Raw genomic sequence first — 27,864 nt, forward strand, 5'->3', positions numbered from 1 at the left:
GCAAGTGCACATTGTTGGTTGATTAAAGGTGAATCTTTGCTAACAAGGAACGGAAGTTGACTTAGTTAAGGTTCATTACTATCGATTGTTATTTAATAGTACCTCCTAGTATATGGTTCTAATGTGGAAACATAGAGGCTATGTTAGGAGAAGCCAATTGACCCTGGAAGGAAGCTAGATTGGATCCTTTATACACTACTACAAAAGGCGTGCTTTTTAGACGCTTTTTGGCCTTATTTTTGACACTAAAAAGCGTCGCAAGATTTTTTCTCGAGAATAAGTGAGTCGAGAATTTTGTTGGACATCAAAAAGCGTCGCGAATCTCGACGCTTTATTGTGTCTAAATTTTTTTACGAAGCGTCGCAACTTGCAATAGTTGGCGCACTTTCTTAACTTTGGCGACGCTTTTTGTAGTCAAGAATCTTAAGATTGGTGACGCTTTTCTGTGTCCAGATTTTCATACATTTGTTGTCTAACATTTTGGCAACGCTTTTTCCTGTCCACGTTTTCTAATTTGGGGACGCTTTCTCTTGTCCATATTCTTTATAAAAAAATATTAAAAATACTAAAAATATTTCATTCACTGACAATGATTTCTAGCATACTAATATACATTATTAAAAAAATTAAGAAGTACAACAAAATTATACCGAAATTTTTATATTGCATATAAATATATTATAGCATATATACAATATCTCATAGTAATGAGTTTCTATTACAACAATTATAATTGCAACTTACAATTCAGTCGTGACAAGTTGTAGTGGAACAAATTCCGAATCACTAATTGAAATCTATATACTAATGCTGACTACAGAAATTACTATAAAGAAAATGAGAAAATTATCATACGGTTGAAAGTTTTAGCTTGAAGGTAAACCCAAATTTTCCATACACAGTTAATAAAATCCAGTGCAGCCCTAACTTCATCCTTCACCTGAACGTGCACAGGCAAAAGTAACAGAATTCAATTCACAACCATCAGCAGATCCAACTTACTTGGCCTTCTCTGCAGAAGATATGAGCATCATCCTGAAACAGGTGGGAGATAAATATTAGGACCAGATAAATTAAACCACATGAATTGCAAAAGATTCAGGGATCAAAACAATGGCAACATGAAAGCTTTGTGAAACCATCACGACATCACGCTTAGCAACTTGCGAAGAAGAATTGTTATACCTTATAATATACAACTATACAGTTAAGTGATGAAACCAATAATGCTCACAATTCACGTACATCTAGACATCATATACGATTCATTGTTTAACATTTTGCGAGCTCCAGGCCTCCAGCTTTTTATTTCCACATTATTCTTGGTTAAAATTATTTTTTTGGCCTAACCCCCTTCATTAGTGAGATCTTCCAATAAGGAACTAAAAATTACGTCACCCCAACACGACTAAGTTGCAGAATATCGTTCATTATATAGTATCGTACCTGCTGGAATCTCCTAACACACGTCAATCCAGTGAGGGCACCACTAGCCTCATTCCTGTGAAGCACCCCAAAATCAGCAAAGCGGAAAGGGAGTTCTGCATATGGTCAAAATTGTTAGGTGGAACTTTGAATTAGAAGTTGCAAGATGATAAATTGACTAGAACCGAAATTAAATTGCAAGAAGCAGGAAGTTCTTAATTCATATAACCAAGGAAAAGATTATGTAATATAAAATCATAATAAAAATGCAATATATTTCTCACAATTAGTACTTAAAATGGCCAATTTTTTTGATGATTGACTATAAAAATATGTTGCATTTTTCCAAGCAGATGAAGAAGGTTCATGAGTACATACACTACATACCTTCGAGCTAAACCCTCAAAGTTCCCACCATCACCAATAGTTACATGGACAACACCACAACGGTCAGATTTACCTCCATACACTCGATTATGTTAAAATATTGGAAAATACTTAACATCCAATTTCTTATATAGACCAACAAGATAAAATAATTTATAAACATTTGTACCGATTTGGTGAGCCGTTTTGCTATTGTACCAAGGGACATGGAATAAAACAATCATTAAGGTGTTCTCTTCCTGTCTACCTTACCAAGATTAGCTTACAAATAGAACATGGGATAAGTGATATCAAACTATAGAAAAGGGAAAAAAAGGAAGTATACCAAATTGGGTTCCCCAGGTAACAATCATTACATTTAATGATTCAATTAACAGAACAAAAAGGCTATAATAGATTAATAGGGTTACCCAACTAATAATCATTACATTCAATGACTCAATTAACAGAACAAAAGGCCACAAAAGATGTTTCCCCATGTAAATTACGGAATATATCCAACTTAATAGTAGTGAAAGGCCTTGCCTAATACTTCTCAATACAAATGGAAAACACAGTAGACTACAGTTAATGCATCCTCTAGAAAGTAGCAACTATTATTCAGGATATTAGTTCTAAGCAAGAACATATTCTATCAGAGCAATACCTTGTACAGTAAAATTGAGAAGTATCTAATTAAGCACAGATCTTTGACATGAATTTTCCATCAGTAAAGTAATAAGGTCCAGATCACTAAGTGTCACAAGTTTTTAAAATCTCTACTTGTAAAATGAAAGATGAGTGAAGCATACCCAATAATGGCACTAAACATATCCTTAAGCATACCCAATAATGGCACTAAAAACCAACATTCTACCTTTGCTTTAGAGAGTGTTCGAAGTCCATGGGTGCAAGAATGAGTGCAAGTATTATAATTATAAAATGCCTGATTTAAAATGCAGTAGGAATCCGGCAGTATAGATTAAATAATTAAAATGCAAATTCATTCAGCCACGAAATTCAACAAAATTAAGCAGGACATAATCAAAATTGGCAGAATAAGCATATAATAATGAGAAATTGACAAAACCCAAAACATTCATTAAATCAGTTGCCTGGACACTAACCAGTTTGTAGAGAGTGCCGAAATGATAGCAAACTTAACTAGAAAAACAATATATATATATAGCAGCAACAAGCATATGAAACAAGGATAATATAAAATGTACCAAAACATGCACTTACAAACTAAAACCTGAACCAAGCATGCATCAAATTGGCTCCAACAGTTAGAAGCTTCTAAACCAGGTTAATCTATTCAGTAATCAGCACTACAAACAGCCAACCAAATTAGATAGGCCTTGTATCCTTGACATCAGGCAGCTAGGAACATTTCTGCAACAATCAAATGCTATTTTCTACCCTTTTCACTCTTAATATCTTTTTGCCCTGCCTAGGAATACCAAAATGCTACAAATTAGCTCAAATAAGTAACCAAACATAAAGATTAAAGAACATAAACCAGAGATTAAGGGAGGAAGAAGAACAATCAGAGATATATATGTATTAATGCTAAGCAATTAGAACCTTAATTTGAAACACCCACAAAGTATTATTCAAAGAATTGCAATTAGACCCAAAATTGTTAAAAATACATGAAAATCGATCTAAGTGGGACAAAAATTAACAACCAAATATGTATTCTAAATTCCCTTGCACCCAACACGACATACAAAAAACCCTAGATTTCAATACCATGGCTTATTACTACTACACATTTAGACAATAACTACAAATTCAATGCTTTTTTCACAATATCTAATTAAATCTGAACGGTGTTTTAGCACAAAAGCATGGAAATTGATGAGGAAAAGAATGAGATTACCTTAAATTGAAGAACTTAACAAGGAGAAAAAGGAAATTATATCACGGCTTTCACTCAAATTCGCTAAATTTCAAGCGATTTTGAAATATGATGAACTGAGATCTAAGAGCAAATTCAAAAGATGGCGAACTAAGATCTAAGAGCTAGATAGAGAAGAGAAAGAGAGAGAGAGAGAGAGATAGAGAGAGATAAGAGATAGGGTTTCTATAAGGCGGTTTCACTTTTTAAAGTTTTTTCCCTTATACACCGTTTTTGGGTTGCCTTGAGTCACGTGCAACTCATACAAATTTTTTGACGCTTTTTGTCGTCAAGAAATTAATTCGACACATAAAAGCGTCGAAAAATAGCGGAGATATATTTTTACATTGACGCCCCATTCACAGCGTCAAGCCAATAGGGTCCAAAAACTAAGGGATTTGTAGTAGTGTTACTTCGATATTCGAGCATGTTTAGTTCATAACTAATTCAATTTCTATGCTTTTGTTTATGTTCAAGTGAATGCTATACCTAAACGATTTCCCTTAATGTTTTATTTCTTGTTTTAGCATCTTTAGACTTTAGTTTATTTATCTCTTATTTCGGACTAGCTTAATTGTCGATAACATTTGGTGGTGTTTATCCGTTCTCTGTGGTTCGACCCCTATGCTTGCCTTATACTCGTATTAGGTTTGTTTAGCTTGTATAAATTGTATTTGATCTAGGGATAGACAATTGACGACGTGTTTATTCCATTGTCAATAAGCTTTTAGGAAAGTTGTTCAGGATTCTTCTCAATGGTTTTCGGAAGCAAGGAAAATAGTCATCACATAAAATGAATGGGAGGATGAAGTTTTCTCACCACCAGACCCTACAAAGATGGTTTCTTTCGCTAAAGAAACTTTGGAAAATATTTAATGCAGCCATGGAAATTAACTTTAATGGGAAAATGCTTGGGGGTCTCAATTCTTCCATCGCTCATTACTCAACGGGTTAGAGCTATGTGGAGGCCTAAAGTTACTCTTGAGGTCATTGATCTTGGAAAGGATGTGTATCTATTTCCTTTTTCTATTCAAGATGATTATGAAAGAACACTTCTAGGAGGACCTTGGTTCATTTTGGATCATTACTTAATGATTACAAAATGGAAGCCAAATTTTCGACCTTCCATGAATCATTTTGATAGGATGACTGTTTGGATTCGTTTCCCTGAATTACCGGTTGAATACTATAACAAGGATGCTCTTTTCGACATTGAAAAATTAGTTGGAAACCTCTAAGTATTGATTATGCAACTGACCATCTTACTCGAGCAAGATATGCAAGGGTTTGTCTCAATATCGATCTAACGTCTCCCTTGATCAAAAGTGTTTGGGTAGGCAATAATTGGCAAGCAATTGAGTATAAAAATATTCAATGTTCATGTTTTTCTTGTGGAAAAATTAGCCACACCAAAAATGTCCCCAATGTAAATTTGTCGTTGAAAATCTTGATAGCAATATTAGAGGCAAAAGCATCGTACCAAACTCATTATCTCTTAAAGTAGATGTTATTATGATAGATAATCCATTATCAACAACTTTCCTAATTTCTAGGGTCCTTGATCCCCACTCTACTTCTGAATATGGTCCATGGACAATTGTGTCCAATAAAAAAAATAACCCAAAATAATTAAAATGTAAAACAAGAAAACCAACATCTCTAACCATGGTACTCTCAAGCCCAAGCAAAATCCTCAGCCCAATTCCACATCTAAGCCCAAGCCAATGAAAAAAAACCATCTTCTTCTTCTGATGTTAGCAAAGAAATTTGCTCTACATCTTAAAAAACTCTTCTGTTCTGTTAGACCCCACTACATTATCACGAGCCATCATAATTTATAAAATATTGTATTGGATGGCTATGATGAGAACATTCTTGAAAAAAGACACACAAAATCCCAAATTTTCATCTTCCTCCTTTAAACCCCAATTTCAAGAACTTATGTGCCATCTGGCAGAGAGTAACCCAGCTTCAACAATGGTAAAGCATGCAAAATAGAGGTGATCAAATATGGCCCGACCTGCAAGCCCAACCCGATTTGCCCAAAAAACGGGCGGGTTTAGGCAAGCCAAAAATCACATTTTTAGTTAAAATAGCCCGATTCGACCCGAATAGCCCGTTTAAACCCGACAAGCCGAACACGTTTTAACGGGTTTGGGCATGACTTGTACAACTATCGCGTGTCTTTTAGTTATATTAATTGTGAGCAGATCTTTTCACTTCTTGTTATATAAAGGGTAAGATGGTCTTTACACTCTATCTTGTTATTTATGTTTTTTAAAGGGTAAGATGGTCTTTTCACTCATCTTGTTATTTATGTCTTTTATTTATATTAATTGTGAGTGGGTCTTGGGGTCATGTTTTGTTCCGCGGAAAGTCGTACTTTCCGAAACCCAACAGCAGTATCGGACCCTTGCTCATTTTGTTTTTGTAACTAAAAATCTCAAGGTGATTAAAATATATTTAATTTCTTCTTGTTGTTGCTAATTATATTAGTAGCTCGATTTTATTAATTTTAATCTCGTTTTATTTAGAATTTTGTCTCTAGAACCAAAAATTTTACCAAAGACTAGTGGATTTTTTGTGGAATCGATATTCTGGAAACATTCTAATCCTTTGTGGGTTGCGAAAAAGCCAAATTCCGCCAAGATATGCTTGTTTTGAGGGATTTTTTGTTTTCACGAAATTTTTTAAATCTTTTAAACCTTGAATCTTAATGGCATATTAATTGTGATTATGCATTTGGTTCTTTCCTTTATGCTTCTGCAATTTTAGATAACTTTTGAGCTAATTACTCCTCAACTATTGGTGCTTAATAGTCGGCTCAAATTTTCACATAATTGCAAATAAATTGCTTTAAGTGTGAAGAGTTTGTGTTTTGAGGCTCTTAAGTACTAAAGATTCAATCTTTGATTACTGTAAGTGATTGGAACTTTGTGTTACTAAATTCCATGTATGTTTATTGAACTTTCTTGATTAAATATTTATTAAGTTGATTGGAATCATTAAGTTTCAAATTTTGATAGAATATTCATTAATCTTCATATTTGAAGATGTAACTTTTCAAGGATTCACAAGTTATAGTTGGAATTTGCCTTAGGCGTGTTTAGGACTATGTAATTCTGCATATTTGCCAAATTTAATTATTTTATTTATGTTTATTTATTTTAATTAAATTTTTAAGGCTAGGCCTCGGGTTTTGAGCGGCACTTGCAAATTTTAAATTTGGCAAAATATTGGGTTTACCGCCTTAATTAAGTGGATTAATTAAGGTGGATGCGGAATTCAGTGGGAGTTTCAATTTTAATTGCGCTTAATCACATAATTGGTTAACAACTTTGACTCTTTTTAATTAGGCGTGATTATCGGATTAACCACCTAAATTAGTTACTAGTTTACGCGTGTTTGTGCATTACTATTTGTTTATCGTTGTAAAATGCATGGGTAATTCACATATAGTGAATGGATGAATGGAATGTATATTCTCTCATAGGTTTTGTAAAATGGCAACTAGTGGGCCCGATTAGGATAGAAAATACAAACTGCGTTCCGTCATGTATTTTTGTAAATCTAAATACGGTATGCGAACCGTTGAGTATTTTTGTACCTTAATATTTAGATTAGTCCTAATGGTAGATACTAGTACTTGCATGTTTTTGTTTATGCCTTAAGCACGGAGTTTCTTGGAAGACAAAGCCATGAAGTTGCAAATCAAGACCATTGCAGACTTGAAGATTCAAGGGGTCATGGTAGTTATCAAATGCATCATTTACTTATGTTTTCGATATATAAATATGCTTATATATATAAATGATATGATAGCTGCATGTTTGGGATTCGAATATTGTGATGATGAATTAAGTTCACTTAAATTAACCAATATAGAATCCCTAAATCCCTAAAATATTGAGTAAAACTTGTCATTCCATAACAACATTTACTGAACTAATGCGCATAATGATGGGCTATGCCAAAGCTAGGCATCACTATCTCCCTAGGAACGTAAGGTATGTTGATGGGTTTTCCAAAGAAAAACATCACATACATGTTGGTTTTGGTTAAACTCAACTATATGAGTGATGGAGGCCCAACATATCATGGCAAAGGAGATAAATTTTTGAGAGAGCATTAGATGCAACGATTTATCTAATTAAGAGTGGCTTGGAGCCATTAGCAAAGAGTTTCTTACCTTAGAGTAATAAGTGATAAGACAAGCCAAGACATGCTTAAATACTCATTGATTCTTAAGATCTTGGAATCGACTTATTCTCACTTAATAGGGACAAATTTAATGTGTGAATAAGACGTTTAAATAAGCTTGATATATATTCATGAATTCAATATTATTTAAGTATTATGAATGGTTTTTCATTTCAAATTTTTTTAATTGTAGAACCACATCTGCGAATAACTCAAACAACCAATTCTTGTTGCGCTCAATTCTCGACAAGGTGAAATTGAGTGGGCCAAATTTTCTTGATTGAAAAAGAAACTTGCGTATAGTTCTCATACAAGAGAAAAAGGAATACGTCCTTGATGAGGAAATGCCCAAGACTCCCAATGAGGAAGTGACTCAAGCTGCCCCTAAACCGATGAAAATTGGCAGTCGAGATGTTAAGTGCATCATGTGTCCACTATGTCACCTGACCTTCAGAAGAATTTCTTTGAGAAGGAGACAGCTTTGGAGATCATTTTTGAGCTTCAGAATATGTTCCAAGAGCAGGCCCAAACTGAAAGGTTTGAAACCCACACGCAGATCCTTGAGAATAAGCTTAAGAAAGGAGAGTTGGTCAGCCTACACGTACTTAAAATGATAAGTTTATTTGACAACATGGAAAGGCTTGATGCGGGTATTCAACCGAGATGGAAATTGACATTATTCTCCACTCGTTGCGCAAAGGCTATGATCAGTTCAAAATGAACTATAACTTGCACAACATGTAGAAAACCCCTACCGAGCTTCATGGTATGTTGAAGCAAGTTGTGCAAATGCTCAAAGATGAAAGAAAGCATGACATGCTTATGGTTAAGAAGGGAAAGCCATTCAAGTGCTCGGGAAAGAAGAAGAAAAGCTTTAAGGGGATGGGTAAGAAGACCTTTCCACCTAAGCCAAAATCTACTAAAGACAACAAGAAGAAAAATGTAGCATCTTCTAAATCTGATTCCGAATGTTTCTACTGCAAGGAGAAGGGACATTGGAAAAGAGATTGCCTCAAATTCAAGGAAGATAAGAAGAACGACACAATTGCTTCTACATTAGGTGTTTTCGTTATAGACTTAAAATTCTCTAGCAAAACATCGTGGGTATTAGATACCAGATGTGGCTTACACATTTGTTCTCATGCTCAAGGACTAAGGATTGATATGAGACTTGAGAAGGGAGAGGTTGAACTACAGGTCGGCAATGGAGCCAAAGCATCATCCGTATCTGTAGGAACTCTCAGTTTATATTTACCCACAGGGCTGGTTTTAGAACTTGAAAATTGCTATCATGTTCTTAGAGTTATCAAAAACATTATATCTATTTCGGCGTTGGACACCAAAGGATTTAAGTTTCGAGTTACAGAAAATGTATGTTCGTTTTATCTCGACAATGCTTTATGTGGTAAAGCATATTCAGAAAAATGGTCTTTATGTGCTCTCTCTAGACAACCAAGGTTATAATGTTGAAAATACCACTAAGAAATCTAAGACCATTAAGTCAAATGAAACATACTTGTGGCATTGTCGTCTTGGCCACATTAACATCAAACGCATCAAGAAACTTCTACAGGAAAATGTTCTTGACTCATTCAATTTACAATCATTTGAAATTGCGAAGGATGTTTATTAGGCAAGATAATAAAGTAGTCATTCTCCAAGTTGGGAGAAAGGGAAAGTGACTTGTTGGGCCTAATACAAATTGATGTATGTGGACCAATGAGGACAACCACAAGGAACGACCATCAACATTTTATTACCTTCATAGACAACTCAACATGGAGAAGGAAAAGAGAAGTCACCTACCCATGTCAGATGGCATAATCCTAAGCAAGAAGCAATGTCCATACCTGATGAGTGGGAAAGGATGAATCAGATTCCATATGCTTCACTTATTGGATCTATGATGTATGCCATGTTATGTACTAGGCCATATGTATTGTATGCTTTGAGTGCTACGAGCCGATACCAATCAGACCTAGGAGAGGCGCATTAGACTGTGGCCAAGAATATCCTAAAGTACCTGAAAAGGAACAAGAATAAATTCCCGGTATATGGTGGCTTAGATGAATTAGTTGTTGAAGGTTCTACCGACGCAAGATTCCAAACAGACAGAGATGATTTCAAATCATAGTTTGGATACGTGTTCTTTCTAAATGGAGGAGCGTTTAGTTGGAAGAGTGTCAAGCAGAGCACAACTGCAAATTCTATAACTGAAGCCGAATACTTTGCGCTGTTGAAGCGGCTAAGGAGGTAGTTTGGATACGTAACTTCGTTGATGAACTTGATGTTGTACCCTCCATCCAGGTTTCAATAGCCCTCTATTGTGACAACAATGGAGCTATTGCTCAGGCCAGAGATCCAAGGGAACATTAAAAGGTCAAACATGTCAAGCAGCGATTTCAGATGATAAGGGAATGGAAGTCAGAGGGTGAAATCAAAATTTGTAAAGTTGGAACGAACAACAATGTAGCCGATCCACTTACTAAAACTCAACCTCAAGTGAAGCACAACAAGCATGTTGAGGCAATGGGAATCAAGCACGTTGGTGATTGGCTTTGATTTCCTTGTTTAGTGTTTTAATTAAGTTTGAACATTTTAATGTAATACACTACAATCTACCATTCAAGTTCTTGAGTAATTTAATTTCATGCAATTTTATCACTCCGTTTCTATTTAATTGTGATTTAGGATTAAATATTGAGTCCATTCGATTATGAGAATATTCAAAATAGGGTATCAAGATCAATATTGGATAAAGAAACATCTATCAAGTGAACGTTGAATATTACAATAAAAAATTATCCCTAATCGAGGTCATTCAAATGATGGACTATTACTGACCACGTAAGATTAGTATGTAGTTTGATTTGTACCACCGTTTCTTGTATTACAAGGACAAGTATTGGTTTAGAACCATACTGGATCAACCAATGAGAATACTTTAAGATATTTAAAAATCGTCATAAGTATACTTGTCATTATGGTTATCGGAACCTCTTTCATCGACCATGAGTATTGTGAGTTCTCTTATTTGACTACTAGTCTTTTTTGATGTTAGTCAAACGTCTACCATACATGGGGATTATAATGGCAACACTCGGGTAGCTAGGTCCTCTTAGTATGAGAAGGTGACAGTATAAGACTGGGAATGTCCCCCTACTAACAATAAGGAAAATGTCTTTGTTGTTTACAAGGCCTCTCGAAGAGCGAGAGTGTAAAATGCATGGTCGTGCTAATATATATTTTAAGAAATCATCTGCTTATTGACAGTCGAACTCGGATTTCAAGAAACACTTCTAGACGTAATAAGGATGACGAATAATATTACCTTATAGTTCATGAAAAGACATTAAGTGACATAGAAAATAAGCTGTACACAAAAGGCGCACTTGTCCGGAAAGACAAGTGGGAGATTGATAGGAATGTTGTCCTTTGAATAAGTGTATTATTCCGATAGAGGGTTTGTATTTATTAGAAAGCTAATTATTCAGTGAGGTCAAGTGATCGAAATGCCTAATTGGAGGCCGCTTTCGATCAGTATTATTAATTTATAATTAATATTATAGCTTAATCTTGGCTGAACCCTTCGGGTCACACCCAAGCAACTAAACGATCTGACACGACGAATTAATTCAGAAGGAATTAATTAGTCGCTCGAGTTTTATGAACATTGACGTCGAAAATCCAGCTAGGAGCGTCGAGACCAAGCGTCGCAAGTCGAGTCGAATAAATAAAAGACGAGACGGTAAAAGTCAATTAATTAATCAACAATTACCAAAATACCCCTAGCATCGGAATGCCTCTAGAAAACCGAGTGCTAGGAGAAAATGGGGCTAGCACACCAATGCTAGTAAGCATGCTAGCACAAACCGACTGTCAACTAGCAGCGGGCCTCGACCAATACCCCGCGTATGTGCGTGGCTTGCTGGGTCAAGGCTTCGACCAGCCCGCACACACAAAGTGCACAATAGGCCCAGCCACGCACCAGGTCGCCATCTGGGCGTGCCTTGGTGCGCAAGGCTGGGATGCCATGTGGCGCGATGTGGTTGGCTCGGGTGGGCTTGAGTGTGGTGGTTTGGGGAAGCTAAGGGAGAAAAGAAATGGTCCCCTTCCTTTGTGGTCCTCACCTACCCTCTCCCTCCATGTTTCTCTATAAATACCCACCTTGGGAATAGGATAACTTCACTTGAGTTGGAACTCAAAAAGGCATCTCCATAATTGTGAGAAAACCTTTAAGTTCACATAAAACTCGAGTAGTTGTTTTTGGTCTGAACTCGGGTAAACTCTGAGTTAGAGATCGTTCCGGTCGAGGTTGCAGGTGGACTATCACTGGAGGTCTACGCGCTTGCGAGACTCGGCTTTCAAAGTAAGAGCTCGTTGAACGAGCGAAGCACGCATCACGGGTAAGATGATCTTTTCATACTATCTTGTTATTTGTGTCTTTTAGTTATATTAATTGTGAGTGGGTCTTGGGGTTGGGTTTTGTTCCGCGAAAAGTTAGACTTTCCGAAACCCAACACGCGCATACGTACAGGAGGTGTGTGCTTGCACACCCGTGCCCCTATCGTGCGTGCCCGTGCCCCTAGAGCAGGGCATATCCTCCGTGTGATCATCAATGCAAGAAGTCTTGGAGCTAGCAAATCTTATCTTGTGCTACGATGGAGCGATATCCTTGCATTATGAGCTTCTTAAAACTTGAGGAAAATCCATGGAGAGCCTTGAACACCACCTCTCTCTTAAGAACAAAGAAAAATAAACAAATAAAAGAGAAATAACAATAAAAACTAAGAAAATGTAAGAAAATGCAAGAAAAAGGGAAAAACAACAAAGAATGAACAAACTAAAGAATAAAAGGCTAAAACCAGAGAAAAAAACATAAAGAAGGCTATAAAAACGACTCATAATCATCCAAAATAAAGCCAAATGAGTGTCATAAAAGACATTCATCAAATTCCCCCAAGCTAGACTTTTACTCGTCCTCGAGCAAAAAAAAAATCAAGTAGGAATATGATGAAAGACTTATTCAAATAAGAAAAAGGAAAGAAAAGGATAAGAATGTACACCAAGACTCACTTCGTACAACAAGCCTTTTAAACCCCAATGTCGCTAATGAGGATGAGTGAGGTCCCGTTAGGGTATTCAAAGATTCAAATCCACCTCTAGTGAGCATCTCAATGATTCCTACAAGAAATCGGAAAAGAAGAGATTCTTAAGGCTACTCGACATCTTAACTATGTAAACCGCTCCATAGGCTTGACTCACATCTCCCTCCAACGACTTGTGACTCAACCAAAAACGTTAAAAGGTCTTGAAAAGGGTTGCAATGTATAGGTGAAAAGGATGAAGGTAGGCTAATATTTGAAATTTGGTGGTATACCTAAATTGTGAAACAAAGGGTGATTAATCCTCAACACCATAATCGAGAAATCACCAAACTAAAATAAACACCGGGGTCCAAGATTATTCAAAGCCAAAATCAAAGACATTTATACAAAAAGCGTAAGAACGCTTCCCACCAAGCATAAATGGAGCATTGTCCCTAATGCTCTAAATAGGGAGAAATACACTTACATCAAAATATTTTAAGCTTTTAATTTTTTCTCATTTTTTCACTTTTGCCAAACATTTGCTTGTGCTATGCTATATCTCATCTTTTTTTTTTTTTTTTTTTTTAAATTTTTCACTTCATTATCTATTCTTGCCTCTTTTGACTATGAACGGTTGTTCAACTTTACATTTGCCTTTATTCACATAATATCCACAATACAAATGAGCTTTCATCAAAAGAACCAAAAAATCAAACTCATACACCATATGTTCCAACAATAGGGACCATTGCTTCACAAAAAACAAGAATGGAAACAAAAATGAAACAAATGGCTCAAAGGCTAAAGATATGGCTTGAAAAGGAGGTATCTGGCTCAAATAGTTTGCAAGGAGGTAAATGTAAACCCAAAATCAAAGAGATAAAATCTATCCTAGAAAAAGAAAAATTACCACCATGAAAAGATGCCTTTATCCTTCCTAAATGGTTCGGTCGCAATCCCGGGAGATAAAATTCAAGTTCTAGATAAAGTAAGCGATATTCAAGGATCTAGGTGCCGCTCATACAAAATATGTAGAAGGCTAGAAAAATGAAAACTCACATGGTTGTAGCAATAACTCACTATTAGCTTCAAATCCACTATAGGAAGCAACACCTTCTTTTCACAAACAAGTAAACTCGAGCTTCAAGGTCCCAAAAGTTCTAAACACACAAACTTAGTATACTATCTCCTAGAATCTACCAAGCATACTCTCAAACCGTCCACACCGTTACCATATAGGAAATCATTTATTCAAAAGTTTAAGTTCGGATGGTATTATTTCCAAGTCATAAGCAAAACATCAAAGTAAAACAAAAACAAAGCCTAAAAATCTTTTTTTATTATTTTTTTGAAAATGAAGAAAAGAAAAACAAAGAGTATGAGAGAAGGAAAAGAAAAGAACAAGAAAAGCACAAAGATGCATGCTAAACCATATAAATCCCAATCAACAAACAAGTGGGCATTCGACAACAATGTCAATGACCTCAAACACCCATATGGTGTTAATAGCAAAAATCCTCGAACCATTCAACTCATTAAGAAAATTAAAGAGGAAAAATAATAAAGATCGTACTGAGCAATCCAAGCTAAGCTACTATAAATGAGGTAAGGGAAAATTTTCACCTCCACGGCGCTCCACAAAGCTATAGAAAGAACTACAAAACCATGTGAGAAAGGAAAAGAAAACTATACACAGAGAAATATGTTAGTACCTTCAAAATAAAATAACAAAATAAAATTATACACTAATCTACAAATAATTTTCACTATAGGTTTTTGAATTAATGGGATTTGGATTAGAGGGATTTGGATTCAAAGGGAGCACAATCATTAATATTCTCACCATCAAAATCACCACCATCACGAAACATAATCACCATCATCAAAATTCAATCATGAATATAAAAAATAGTCAAGAACCATCAAGAAATCATCATCAAAACAATCAAGAACTATCATTAAATCATCATCGAAACAACAACACCCAACAACATCACCAAAGCATCAAGAAAGCATGCACAAAACATCAATGCAAGAGGAAACAAGGATATCCTCAACAACAATATTGGCACACCGGTGCTTCCCCACAAAGAAAAGATCCCCCCAAGCCAGAAAACATCTCAACAATCAAAACAAAAGATCACATAATAAAAGGGATGGAGGAAAAAGCACAAAATGGTTGAAGTAATGACCGCTAGGCTCAGCCTCATCATCATTGTAATCCCTATTATAGGAAATCCCGGATGGGAGATCATAAGGATCCCATCCCCCGATATAGCCGGGTTGCCAACCTTAATGACCCCGGAAGTTATCTTGTTGCCAAGGGAGTATATTGCTTTGTCAACTGAAGGGCAAAAGGATGGGTGGGGTTGATATAGGGGTATTTGGGATGTCGCTCCCACCGGACACACGATAATCATAGTTACCATGCTTATCCGGGAAAGAACGGGTCTCGGTATTGGATCCTTGCGGACCCGGCTAATAAGGGTATGTAGCTTACCATCACCCCCTATATGGTACGTGACTGAGTTGAGGCGGAAAATATGGATAATTAACCGCGGGGGTGATTTCGTCATGGTTAACATTAGCATTATATAATTGTTGTTGTTGTAGGAACATAACTTTTTGCATTTTCGTGATGCCTCTCATTTGATTGTAGATGGCCTCGAAGTCTTGATCATACATACCGTCCATGTTTAATTGCATCCCTTGCATTTGAGCTTGCAAGGCCTCCAAGTCGGGGTTGGAGAATTGATGTCGTTGTTGTCGTTGTTGTTATTGTTGTTGTTGTTGTTGCTGCTGTTGTTGTTGTTCATCATCACCATAAAGCACATCCTCCATCTCATCATCACCCAAAAGTCGGTTGCTTAAGGGAACAAACCAAATGTTAGGAGCATCCTGTTGCAAGGGGATCAAAGAAGGGTTAGGAAGGTAGCACCGGTGCACATGCCTAAGTAACCAATAAAACACGTAATCATCATCATTCTTCGCTAGGAATTTCACTTGCTTTAGTTGAGAGATGTCGAGGTAGAGCTCTTCTGCATCCCCTACCGAAGTACATGAAGCTAAGTAGAGATCACACCTTAGATGAGAAGCCAACTGAGTGATCATGCTACCACAATTTATCTCCCTGATCCTCCTTCCACCTACCATGGACTCCTAATTCCTCATAAAAATATGCCCCATATTCAACCTCCCTCGCCAATCCTCTTTGGTGGCTAACCAAAGCACAACAAACTCTAGCCTCGAAATTTTTCCCAAATCATGTTTTTGGAAAACCGAGTATCCTAATAGTCGATGAAGGACTCGAAGACAAGGTTGATAAATGTCACTAGCTAAGGAGTATCGGGTGGAAATCTTTCCTTTCCCGAGATAGAATTTTACCAAGCATATTCTGCAAACCCATTAAAATGCTCATGCTCTATGAAAAGGAGGCCGACAACAGGGTTGAAGTCTAGAGCCGCATTAAATTCACCAAGAAATAGAGTTTGAGGCTCGTTGAAGAGTTGGAAAGAGATTTCAAATTCGACTTCACTCAATGGAGTAGTAGAGAAATATGCAATTAGGAACTCTCTTGTGAGCTCAAGATAAGTCCTATAGGAAGTATTCGCAAAGACACCAATCCAGACCTTCTCAAATAACATCCATAAATCCTCATTGATATCCAATTTGATCATATCTTGGTGATAGTGGCGAAAAGGTCTTAAGGTTCTTTTCTTAAGATCATTGTAGATTGGTTTATTGAGTGGGTTTTTGAATTTTTAGAGTGGGCAAAGGTAAAGGCTCAATGAACTCTCGTGTTTGGGGTGTATGTGTAGGTTCCTCGATTCTCACTTGGGTTCTATTTCCTTTTCTCTTCTTTAAGGTCAAAGATTTCAAGATTTTCGACATGATGATACCACAAAAAAGAATACCAATGAACCAATGTATCAACCAAACACACTAGCAATAGCACAACACTACCACTAATTCAAAAAACCACCACCATAACCAACACTACAATGCTACTACCACAACCAAAATACAAATTCCAAATTCACTAAATAGCCACCAAAATTTCACAACAAATCTATACAATCAACAACAACAAATGTTAAGAAAAAAGAATTAGCCAACAACAATCATATGCATCAAGACTATCAAATTAATCATCAAAGTAACAAAAAATTATACTAACTATTCACAATCATGAAATAATCAAATTTTCAATCAAAAATGATGAAACAATCTAAAATATGAGTAGAGAAGATGGTTATACCATACAAGAAGCAAGATTAACAAAGTTTTGAGCACAAATTTACCCCAATTCAAAAATCCCCAAATTTGACTCCAATGGTGGAATTAGCTTGGAGAAGATGAAATAGTGGAAAGTAGTATGTAGATTGGTAATTTGATGAAAAATTAGTAGGATTTTGATGATTTTGTGTGAGGAATTAGTGATTAAGAGTGGAAAAAATGGAAGATGTGAGGGTTAGGGTTTGTGTTTATCAAGAGAGAGGAATGAGTGTCGTGAGGTAGGATAGAAAGAAATGAGGAAAAAAGAAAAGAAAGAAGAATAAGTAAGCACAACATCACTTATGAGCGCCCACTCATAGGAGGTGCGCGCCCGCGCAGCAAGGCTCCCTCTTTGGTGAGTTCGATGATGGGCTTGAGCTTCAAGCTAAACCCGAGATTATTATACCCAGTAAACATACCAGATTTATAACACCATGACAGTAGGTTCAACATCCCAAATTCATGAGAGCACCATTATGAACTCATCAAAATTAAACTTCCTTCACATTACAAGCACCTCTTTTTCCATCTTAGACCAATAATCTAACACTCATCTTTGCAATTACCTAACCCAAACGCCTCAAAATTTGAAGAACGTTGAGCACACTTTCATCGCGAAACACATAACACCGCCGAATAATGCTTATGTTCGCTCAAAGCAGTCCAATTCTCATGAAAACACCATACAAATACAAACACAAAAACTAGTGAAAGAAAGGAAAGAAAATAAAAGAAAAATATAGAAAGATACAGTGAAAAGAGAAAGGTTAGAAGTTTGGGTTGTCTCTCAGAAAGCGCTTGCTTTAGGTCTGTAGCTCGACCCTTCCTCCAAATCATGGAGGGTCAAAGAAAACCACCTTGTTTAAAGTGGTTGGGAGGTCAAACTCTATGCCAATCTTTGGCAAATCCACTCCATGAGACGCATCTTCTTGTTTGATAAACACCGAATCAAGCTTGTTGTTCTTCAACTTCTTTTTCTTCTCCATGGGAACTCTTTTTTTCTTCTTTGATTTCTTATTCCCTTTAGTGGACGGTTTGCACCATCAACATATAAAGAGCCGTTTTCAACATCCTTTGATGAGAGCTCAAGCCATGAAGGAACTTCAATAATTTCCTCATCTTCAAGCTTTAAAGATTCCTTGATATCTTGACTACCAAACTAGCTTTCAACATTGTAAGAAACATCACCACGAACTACACAAACATCGTTAGAGGAAGACACAACCATGCAAACATTATCATTTAAGAGAGGGGAATTGACAAACATAATACCCTTCACATAGGACAAAGATTCATACATTGACTTAAGCTTAAAGCTCGATTTATCATCACCAACACGTAATGTTATAAGACCACCCCTCATATCAATCAAAGCACCCGAAGTAGCTAAGAATGGTCTCCCTAGGATGATAGGTATATTATCATCTTCTGCTATTTCAAGAACAATGAAATCAACGGGGATAGTGAAATCTCCTATCTTGAGAGGAACATCTTCAATTTTCCCCTTGGGAAACTTGGTATAGCGGTCGGCTAATTAGAGTGTCATGTTGATTGAAAGGAGCTCTCCTAGCTTAAGTTTTTTGAAAACGAAGTAGGGCATACTGCTAACACTAGCCCCAAGATCATAAAGAGCATTTTGAAAGAGATTGTCATTGATTTTGCAAGGGATGGAGAAATTTCCGAGATATTTCATCTTCGGGGGTAAATCATTATGGATCAAAGCGCTACAACACTCCCCAACATCCACCAATTCCACTTCATTACACACTCTTTTGACACTCAATATCTCCTTAAGAAACCTAGAATAATTGGGCATTTGAGTCAAAGAATTAGTAAAAGGGATAGAAAGATGAATCTCCTTTAGCATATCAAGATATATCCCAAATTGATCATTAATTTTGCTCCTCAAGAACTTTTGAGGGTAGGGAAGCTTGAGTTTGATCACATCCTCTTGCACATTTTCTTCAATCTTCGCTTTCTCTTTTGCATCTGTACTCTCTCTCCTTGACATATCATGATTATCCTCCTTGCACAAATCACTCACCTTCTCTCCCTCCTTACTCTTCCTAGAAATACTTTCTTCAAGGACCTTACCACTCCTAGTTGTGATATAATAGACCAATTTCTTAGGATCACTCCCTTGATAGGGTAGAGAAGAAGGGCTAGCACTTTCCTTCAAGGGGTTTGCTAATTGAGTAATTTGGGTCTCAAACATTTTGCTATGTGTCATCATCTCATTGTTTTTGTCACTTACCGTCATGTATGTGTCAAGATTTTTGTTTGATTCTCAATGTTTTCCTCCAAGTTAGATCTAGAAGATGAAGGTTGGACATAGGAATTATCACCATTGCCCTTGAGTTATTGGAGCAAAACCGGGTGGGGGTCCCCTTTGATTGTTATTATGAAAATTCCCCGTATTTTGATTTTGATTTTGGCCATAGTTTTGGTGGTGGTTACCAAAACCTTTATTTTGGTTTTGGTTCCCATACCCTTAACCTTGGCTTTGGCCACTATAATCTTGGTTGTTATAGGTTCCTCAAAAATTTTGATTTACTTGGTTTCTATAACCTCTATATATAAATATCATTATATCAGGAAAAACTGCAACATTTTTGCTACTTAATCTAATAGGCATTAATTTGGTTCCACAAGTTTACCATTGAGTCATTAACAACTATGCAGAAGTCAGTTAGCGCTTCATTTTGGAGAATGGCATCCTCCTTTGGAGCGAAGTATTCCACTTTCATCTCAGAGACCTTCATACAAGAAAATGAAGTTGATCAAAGAACATGATGACAATTTTTTCATTTTATTATTAGGAATATATACTTCAGTTATGTGCAAGATTTAGTGAGGGTATCAGATGAAAGAGGAGGTCGTTGAACTCATCACGGAACACATACACGTTATCTACTAAAGAGTAGAAAAGATGCTCAGAAATGTTTGATCTGATTGCTTTAAGTAAGGAATCAAGTATCTGTTGTTCCTGCAGTACCTTGGTATCTGTTCGATGCTTCAAACTGATATGCCTAAGCTTCAATATTAGGAGGTCACACATTGAATCTTTACTGTCCACAACATGAATGCTTTCTAAATTGGAACCTCACAACTTTCAAACAACCATCAGATAGAAATAAATTATGTAAAATAGATGAAAGATCGGGAAGCAAATCTTGACAGTTTGTAGAGTTTAGGATATTCAGGTGACTGAACTTGGACAGTTGGAGTATAAGCCTGCAGTTTTTCTATTGCCAATGTCAAAAACAATGCTGCGTATGAAAATTTAAAAAGACAGTACAAGGCAAAAGATCAAACACACATTTAGTCCAGATTGACAAGCTCTGCTTATTCAATCCCTTCTGCTTGATTTTAGTCTTCCGGCATATACAATGTAGTTTACTACTTCACCAGTTCACCTTGGTTCACAAACCATAATCATTGCTTCTTTTTTCTTTTTTTGAAGGAAACCCACAAGGGATTAATTAATATTCTGCTTCAAATCAGAGTTAACAGAGTACAAATAAAATCTAGAAATTGATCCAACCAAATCTTTCTTCCTAAAACAATAGGTGGGCATGGGCTAAGTCATGCGCCACTTTATTTCCTTCTCTTTGAATCCAACCCCAAGCACAAAAAGAGAAACGAATTGCAGAATTGTTGCCTTTATCCTTCCTTCTGATAGCATTCACCACGTTCTCACAATCATTCTCGAATTCAACCTGATCATGTCCCATCTCAGCAGCCAGCTTCATCCCCACTAAGATGGCCTTTGCCTCTGCAAGCTTTGGCTCCAGCCTTTCCGCCAGCTTATGCTCACACACCACAAGACACTCCCCTCATCAGTTCTCGCAAGAACCCCCACACCAATTCTCAGATCACACAACAAGCCCGCATCAATGTTCACCTTAATACGCCCTGCAGCAGGAAGGCACCAGCAGCCTCGTTGCTTTTATACAGCGTCGCCCTTCTTTTTCACAAAAGAATTTTCCATCAGTTGGTGCACATAGGAAGCTATCCCTCTAGGCTCACACCAATCATTCTCAAATAAACCACAGTTCCAGGCACTCCAAATCGACCAAAAGAGAACCATCCCCCAGCTACAATGCTCACTAACCAGGCAACATAACTTCTGAAAGACCCAGTCCATTAACGATCTCCCCTTTCCCTCCACCACCCATGCAAAGCCACACTCCTCCCAAATGCTGATAGCTTGACGACAGCAAAGAAAGGCATGAGAAACATCTTCCTTCTCTTCTCCACACACACCACACACCTCATCAATATCCTTGATTCGGATATGTTGCCTCTTCTTGGTAGGAAGCGCCTCATGACAAGCTCTCCAAAAGAAAACTTTAACCCTTGGTAAAACCGGCTCATACCACATAAAATTCCAGGCCTTACGAACTGGCTTCCTCACAATCCCTATCAAAAGTAAGTTTATAGGCTGATCGGACAGAATAAATGCCATCTTTCTCACCATCCCAGCACAAGCAGTCAGCAGGTCTATGCTCACTCATGGGAATAGAAAAACTTCTCTCTAGTTCAAACGGTAAAGAGAGGTCCATAATCATTGCTTTTACAATCCATGGTGCTGCTACAATCCACTTAACCCATGAATCAACCACTGTTGCTTAAGTCTTGTTCCTTAACTTGAATTACAATAAGAATACACCGCTTATATGACACATGAGAACAAGAACAGTCCCTGAATAATTAGGCCACAAAAACATGAAAATTCCATGCCATTGTGCAGTATTTTCCATTCAGCCCACGAATCAATTCCTGTTGCTAAAGTCTTGTTCATAAACCTGAACTACAATAAGAACTAAAATACGAATAAGTGCTATGACACATGAGAGCAAGAACTGTCCCAGAACAATTAGGCCACAAAACACATGAAAATTCCGCGACATTGTGCAGAATTTTCCCAGGTTTCAGACTTTACAACATGGTTTTTTGGTTATGGTTGAAAACATACAAGGGAATGCAAATTTTTTAACATTAAAACACAAACAGTACAAACAAAAAATCCATTAAGCTAAATAATGAAAGCGATCAGCTCATTAAAGGTTTACAATATTGAATACTTGAATAGAAATTGTCACAATATATACAAGAATCTAAGTAAAAAATCTGCGAAAAATAAAAAAAAATTACAAAACAGGCCGTTTACCAAGTCTCTTAATCTCTCTATCCATTCGACCGGTTAGTATTAATCCAAACATCTTAAAATCACAAAAGAATGACCAAATTGGATGACCAAATGTTGCCGGAACATTCCTTTCTACAAAGAAATGGCTGTACCAAGCGAAGCCGTAACCGATTAATGGTACCAAAATCAAGAATTTCCAATTGAACAACAGAGAGTAGATTGAGATTATAATTCCACTAAGTGTACCCGCAAAGTGCCAACGCCTTGTCGACGGCTTAGAGTGATGAGTCATGTAAAAGGCCCAAAAATCATCTAAGTTTCGAAAATTCATGCTCAGAATTCCACTGATTGCAGATTTGATTTCGAGAAATGAGAAATTTTGATGAATTGCGTTAGCTGTGAAAATAGTATGAGAGATTTTGGGTTTGGTTTGTTGAGTATGATTCTAAGTGCGATGCATTAATTAGGTATTTGTATGAGATGATGATTGCAACTTTCCAAGGGATAGTAAATGTTCAATCGGAGAAAAAGCTAAACTAGGATCTTAAATTGTGTATATCAGTTTATGTCATGTGCTAACTTATTTTTACTGTAATAATTTCAATAAGTTCAGTTAAAATAGGTTGAAGTGCACGGGCTAACTTCTAACATATTACATCGTTTCCATGATTAAAAAAATTATGAAATTACATATTAATAAATTACGCAATATGAAGTACTCTGTATTATGAATCTGAAAAATAATCTACTAAAGTTTGGTCAAAACTCAATGGGAAGACATGAGCCCGTCACGTGTCATCATGACCAGATAGATTGTAATACTCCGTATTTTTATTATATTTTTATAGATAAATTAATTATTTTATTTATTAAAATGATTTATTTTATTTTAAAAAGAAATTATTTATTTAAATAAATTATAAGTGTGTATAAATAAAATAGATCATAAAATTATTTTTTAAAAAAATGGATCATAAATTGAGGAAACAAAAGTATTTTTATTTGGGTCAATCGTATTTAAAGAAATGAACCAACTCATTGGGAATTTAGGGGCCTAATAAGTTGGCCCAAACGGAGAATTTGTAAGATATTCTGAATTAATAATGGCAAAGTTGTAAATATATGTTTTATTTTTAAAAAGAAAAGTATAAATTTTCCTCAAAAAAAAAAAGAAAAGTATAAATAATTTAAAACCTCAAGATTTTTCCAATACATAATTGTCAGATTTCACAAAAAAAAAATCAAAGTTTTCTCTTTAATTTCTCTCCCTTCTTTTTGCTTTATTTTTCTTTTCTTTTTCTCTTCTTTTTTCCCCTAAAATCCCACGCACTCTCCTCTCTCCTTCTCCCACCTCACGCACGGCCACCACCACAGGCAACGGCAGCAGCGCCGGCAGCCCAATCGTTCGGGCACTCTCTCTCCTCCTTCTCCTTTTTTGGTTGGTGTGTGTATTAATTTTTTATTTTTTTTAAAAAAAAAAACCTCTTCTTCTTTAATCCTAAAATTAATTTTATTGATTTATTATTTTAAAGGCATGATTTTTATTATGTTTTGGTGTTGATTTTGGGATTTTGATGTTGCTAATTTATTGATATAAATTTCAGATTTTTATTTAATTAAAAATCCCAAAACATAAACCTTAGAAATTAGGGATTTTGTATAATTGGTTAGGGATTGATGCTAGGTTGTTGTTATTGATTAATTCATGGTTTAATCATGTTTTTGATGAGTTTCAACCCTTCTATTTAATTTTGGAATTAATTTACACACACTACTTTTAAATTATTGAGTTAGGGTTTGATTACCCATAAAAGGGAAAAAGTACCCACTTAAAGAAAATGTTGTATGGCTTTTATGTCATTAAAAGTGGTTAATTATTAGTATGGTTTAAATATTATTATAGTTGCTGGAAATTTGCGGGAATAATGGATTAATTATAGTTATGTATTTTAATTGTAGGAAGTTTCGAGCTAGGTGATTTCTAGAAAGTGTGGTCGAGTTTAGGCGTTATTCAAGGTACGTATGTGCACAAGAATATTTGTGTATGTGTGGTATCATGTTAGGATTGTGAATTGTGATTGAAGTGATGAATTAGTAGCATGTTTGGTTGATTATATGCTTGGAATTGATGTTGGGTGAACATGAATTATTATGCAAGCAAGTGAATATGATATTTGAAGCACGATACAAGTTGAATATATGTGAATCATGGAAGTATGTTTTATTTTTCACTATCAAGGAAGCATGAAATTAATAAGTTAGGCTTATATATGTTTAAAAGAACTATAATTAGAATTATTGAATTTGATTCATGAATTTTATTCTCACCCATGTATTATTGATGCTGAGTCAAGGAAGTTAGTTTATTTATTTGCTCACTCAAGTAAGTTGAGATCGAGTCAAGGAGTTTATTCGTGTGCTTTATGCACCAAGGTAATAATAGTGCAATTTTGTGGATAAAACTAGGCAAGGAACCTTAATTAAAATATATAGTATTTGCTCACTAATTAATTCAAGAATTAATTGGAGGAATGTGTTGATTTTTATTATGTTTATTCTAGATTAATTGGTTGAAGTCTTCACATGTCAAATTGATAAATCACCTAAAGTGTAAGAGGATATGCACCAAAACTAGCTCTTGGAATGTATATACCTTGAGTATGAACATATGGAGGGGAGTTATGGGGTTTTATATTTAACCATAGCTTCTACAGGGGTATAGGACACAATAATTTCTTTTATTAATATTTATGCACTGGAATTCTGTCATCAAGGTGTGACATAGTAGGTGCCAATTGGGGTAACTCCCTAGTCGGAAGCTCTATTTTTAATGCGCTATCACTAGGTGAAAAAAGGGGTTTGGCAGCGGTTCAAACCCGGTCTAAGGCACCGGTTTGAACCGCTGCCTATGTGGGGGGTGTCAAAACCCCAATTTTTGGCACCGGTTCAAAACCGGTGCCATAGGGTGAAATAGGCACCGATTAACCGGTGCAATATGCCCACTTAGGCACCGGTTAACTGGTGCCTTAAACTGCTCTCCCGCCAATTTTTTTTATTGGTGGTAGCTATTTCAGGCACCGGTTGCTGCCTAACCGGTGCCTATTCACCAATTTTTTTTTTTGTTTTTTTTTTCCAATTTTCGTGCAATAATATTTTAAAAAAAAACTTGTTTCCAGCAATAATAATAACCTGTAATTCCAGCAATTATATTAAATATAATAATTATTATTATTATTATTATTATTATTATTATAACTAATAATAATAATATTATTAATTATTACAATAAGATACAAATAAAAATAATATTAAAAAAAAGAATTCAATTATATATATAGATATAAATATTCCCAAACGCAATACAAAAAAAAAAAGTTGCTTACATATACAAATAATAGTAAGTACATATATAATGAATAATAAGTTATATAGTTCAAAAGTTAACATAAATAATTTACAATTACAATGCAATTTACATGTTGAAGGTGATAAAAGACGCCAACATGTCACGAACTTCATTAAGCTCCTTGATTGTCAACGGACCATCCTTTTGGACCTTGCAAAACTTGTAATACAAAAACATTATGTTAAAATTAATTAATTAGGCAAAACAATATGTATTTTATCAAATATTACCTATATAACTTCTATGTAGCCCATTTCCTACATTACTTACCAAATGAACTATTTCTTTCTCATAACATGTCAATGTTGGGTAGTTGTATGTGTGTAAGCCCTAAAATTGTATAGGAGAGCATTTTATTAAGGTTTATGATGCTTTTTACTCAAAATGGCCCGAATATGGCCTATATGACTTTACTTTGCCCATTTCCTACATTTCTTATTAAATGAACTTTATTTATCTCATAAAATGTCAATATTATCTAGTTATAGGTGTATAAGGAAAGAAATCACATCAAAAGAGCATATTAACACAAAATGGCCCTAATATGGCCCATATGACTTCTATTCAGCCCATTTTCTACCTTTCTTATGAAATGGCCTTTTTGTTTCCCATAACATGTCATTGTTGGGTAATATTAGGTGTCTAAGGCTAGAAATCACATCAATATAGCATTTCAATAAGTTTAACAACGCATTTTACTCAACATGGCCCAAATAGGGCCTATATGACTTCTATGTAGTCCATTTTCTACATTACTTATCAAATGAACTATTTCTTTCTCATAACATTTCAATTTTGGGTAATTGTATGTGTGTAAGCCCTAAAATTGTATAGGAGAGCATTTTATTAAGGTTTATGACGCTTTTTACTCAAAATGGCCCGAATATGGCCTATATGACTTTACTTTGCCCATTTCCTACATTTCTTATTAAATGAACTTTATTTATCTCATAACATGTCAATATTATCTAGTTATAGGTGTATAATGAAATAAATCACATCAAAAGAGCATATTAACACAAAATGGCCCTAATATGGCCCATATGACTTATATTCAGCCCATTTTCTACCTTTCTTGTGAAATAGCCTTTTTGTTTCTCATAACATGCCATTGTTGGGTAATATTAGGTGTCTAAGGCTAGAAATCACATCAATATAGCATTTCAATAAGTTTTAGGACTTACCTCATCAAGCTGTTGAGTGTCCGTACAATGAGTCACAATGTCAAGCATGAATCTCATCACATACAAAGCACAATCAAGTCCATTCTCTTGTTGTGCGCTCTAGCATATGACAAACAAATCACATCAGTGAAACATGCAAAGGAAATGAGCAAATATTTACTAACATAGATTGACAAAATAATCACAATATCATGTAAATTACCAACGGTGACTTCCATGTTGGACCCTTTGGAGCACGACAATGTAACTTCTTCATAACACTGTAGTAAAAAAAAGTACATTCAAATTTGATTAGTTGTATGATTACTAAATTAGTTATTATTAGCAATAATCATCACTAGGTTGCTATAGGTTACTAAATTAGTTATTATTAGCAATAATCATCACTAGGTTGCTATAGGTTATTATTAGCCCAGGCAGGCTGCTGCCGAGGGTGCAGCAGACTGGCAGCCACCTGCCGTGGCTACTACAGCCTTGGCAGCCACCTGTTCGGGCTGCTGTGGCCTCGGCGCGGGCTGCCTTCGCTGTTCCGGCAGTGGGGGCGGCTCCCTCGGGTGTCCCGGGGCGGCGGAACTTGCATATTTTTTTTTAAAAAAAAATTTGAGCTTTTTTAAATCAACTTGGCGGACCTTGCATATTGTAAAAAAAAAATATATTTGGCGGTTTTATTTTAAGAGTGCCTAAAAATTTAACACGAACTAAATAATTTACCTCCTTATTAATCAACTTCACCCATGCACGTGGCCAATCAACGAAGCTACCTACAGCTTTCCAAAGCGTTGTTATCTCAACCTCCTCTATCGGTACGGGTAGTGGGATGTCTTCGAACCCCGCAACCACTGAATCGATCCCAACCGAGTAAT

General features: G+C 35.8%; 2 protein-coding genes and 1 long non-coding RNA gene across 4 annotated transcripts; all 3 read right to left on the reverse strand.

Annotated features, from left to right (window-relative positions):
- Positions 1-634: 634 nt before the first annotated feature.
- On the reverse strand, positions 635-3,958 carry LOC110739407. 2 transcript variants are annotated; one of them, XR_002514815.1, is made up of 3 exons: positions 3,677-3,958; positions 1,447-3,244; positions 635-1,035 (listed from the first exon to the last, which is right to left on the reverse strand). It is a non-coding gene; the product is annotated as an uncharacterized LOC110739407 (long non-coding RNA). The 2 variants fall into 2 exon arrangements; XR_002514814.1 differs by having other exon boundaries at positions 1,447-1,541; positions 3,677-3,899.
- Positions 3,959-18,418: 14,460 nt separating this feature from the next.
- LOC110739371 lies at positions 18,419-19,519 on the reverse strand. The gene is made up of 2 exons (XM_021919826.1): positions 18,862-19,519; positions 18,419-18,789 (listed from the first exon to the last, which is right to left on the reverse strand). Exons 1-2 carry the CDS (start codon positions 19,517-19,519, stop codon positions 18,419-18,421), a joined length of 1,029 nt encoding a protein of 342 aa, XP_021775518.1.
- A 2,800-nt stretch (positions 19,520-22,319) lies between these two features.
- LOC110739408 lies at positions 22,320-22,947 on the reverse strand. Its single transcript, XM_021919868.1, has one exon. It carries the CDS (start codon positions 22,740-22,742, stop codon positions 22,413-22,415), a length of 330 nt encoding a protein of 109 aa, XP_021775560.1. The 5' UTR covers positions 22,743-22,947; the 3' UTR covers positions 22,320-22,412.
- Positions 22,948-27,864: the final 4,917 nt, after the last annotated feature.

Source organism: Chenopodium quinoa, unplaced genomic scaffold (assembly GCF_001683475.1).
Source record: "Chenopodium quinoa cultivar QQ74 unplaced genomic scaffold, ASM168347v1, whole genome shotgun sequence".
Taxonomy (NCBI): Eukaryota; Viridiplantae; Streptophyta; class Magnoliopsida; order Caryophyllales; family Amaranthaceae; genus Chenopodium; species Chenopodium quinoa.

Bases quoted from the DNA above. Each gene is read 5' to 3' on its own strand.
- LOC110739371 (XM_021919826.1), bottom strand. From the start codon at position 19,519: ATGACGGTAAGTGACAAAAACAATGAGATGATGACACATAGCAAAATG. The intron at 18,790-18,861 runs GTATGCCCTACT...CACTCTAATTAG, and splicing joins TCTTGGGGCTAGTGTTAGCA to CCGACCGCTATACCAAGTTT.
- LOC110739408 (XM_021919868.1), bottom strand. From the start codon at position 22,742: ATGAATTTTCGAAACTTAGATGATTTTTGGGCCTTTTACATGACTCAT.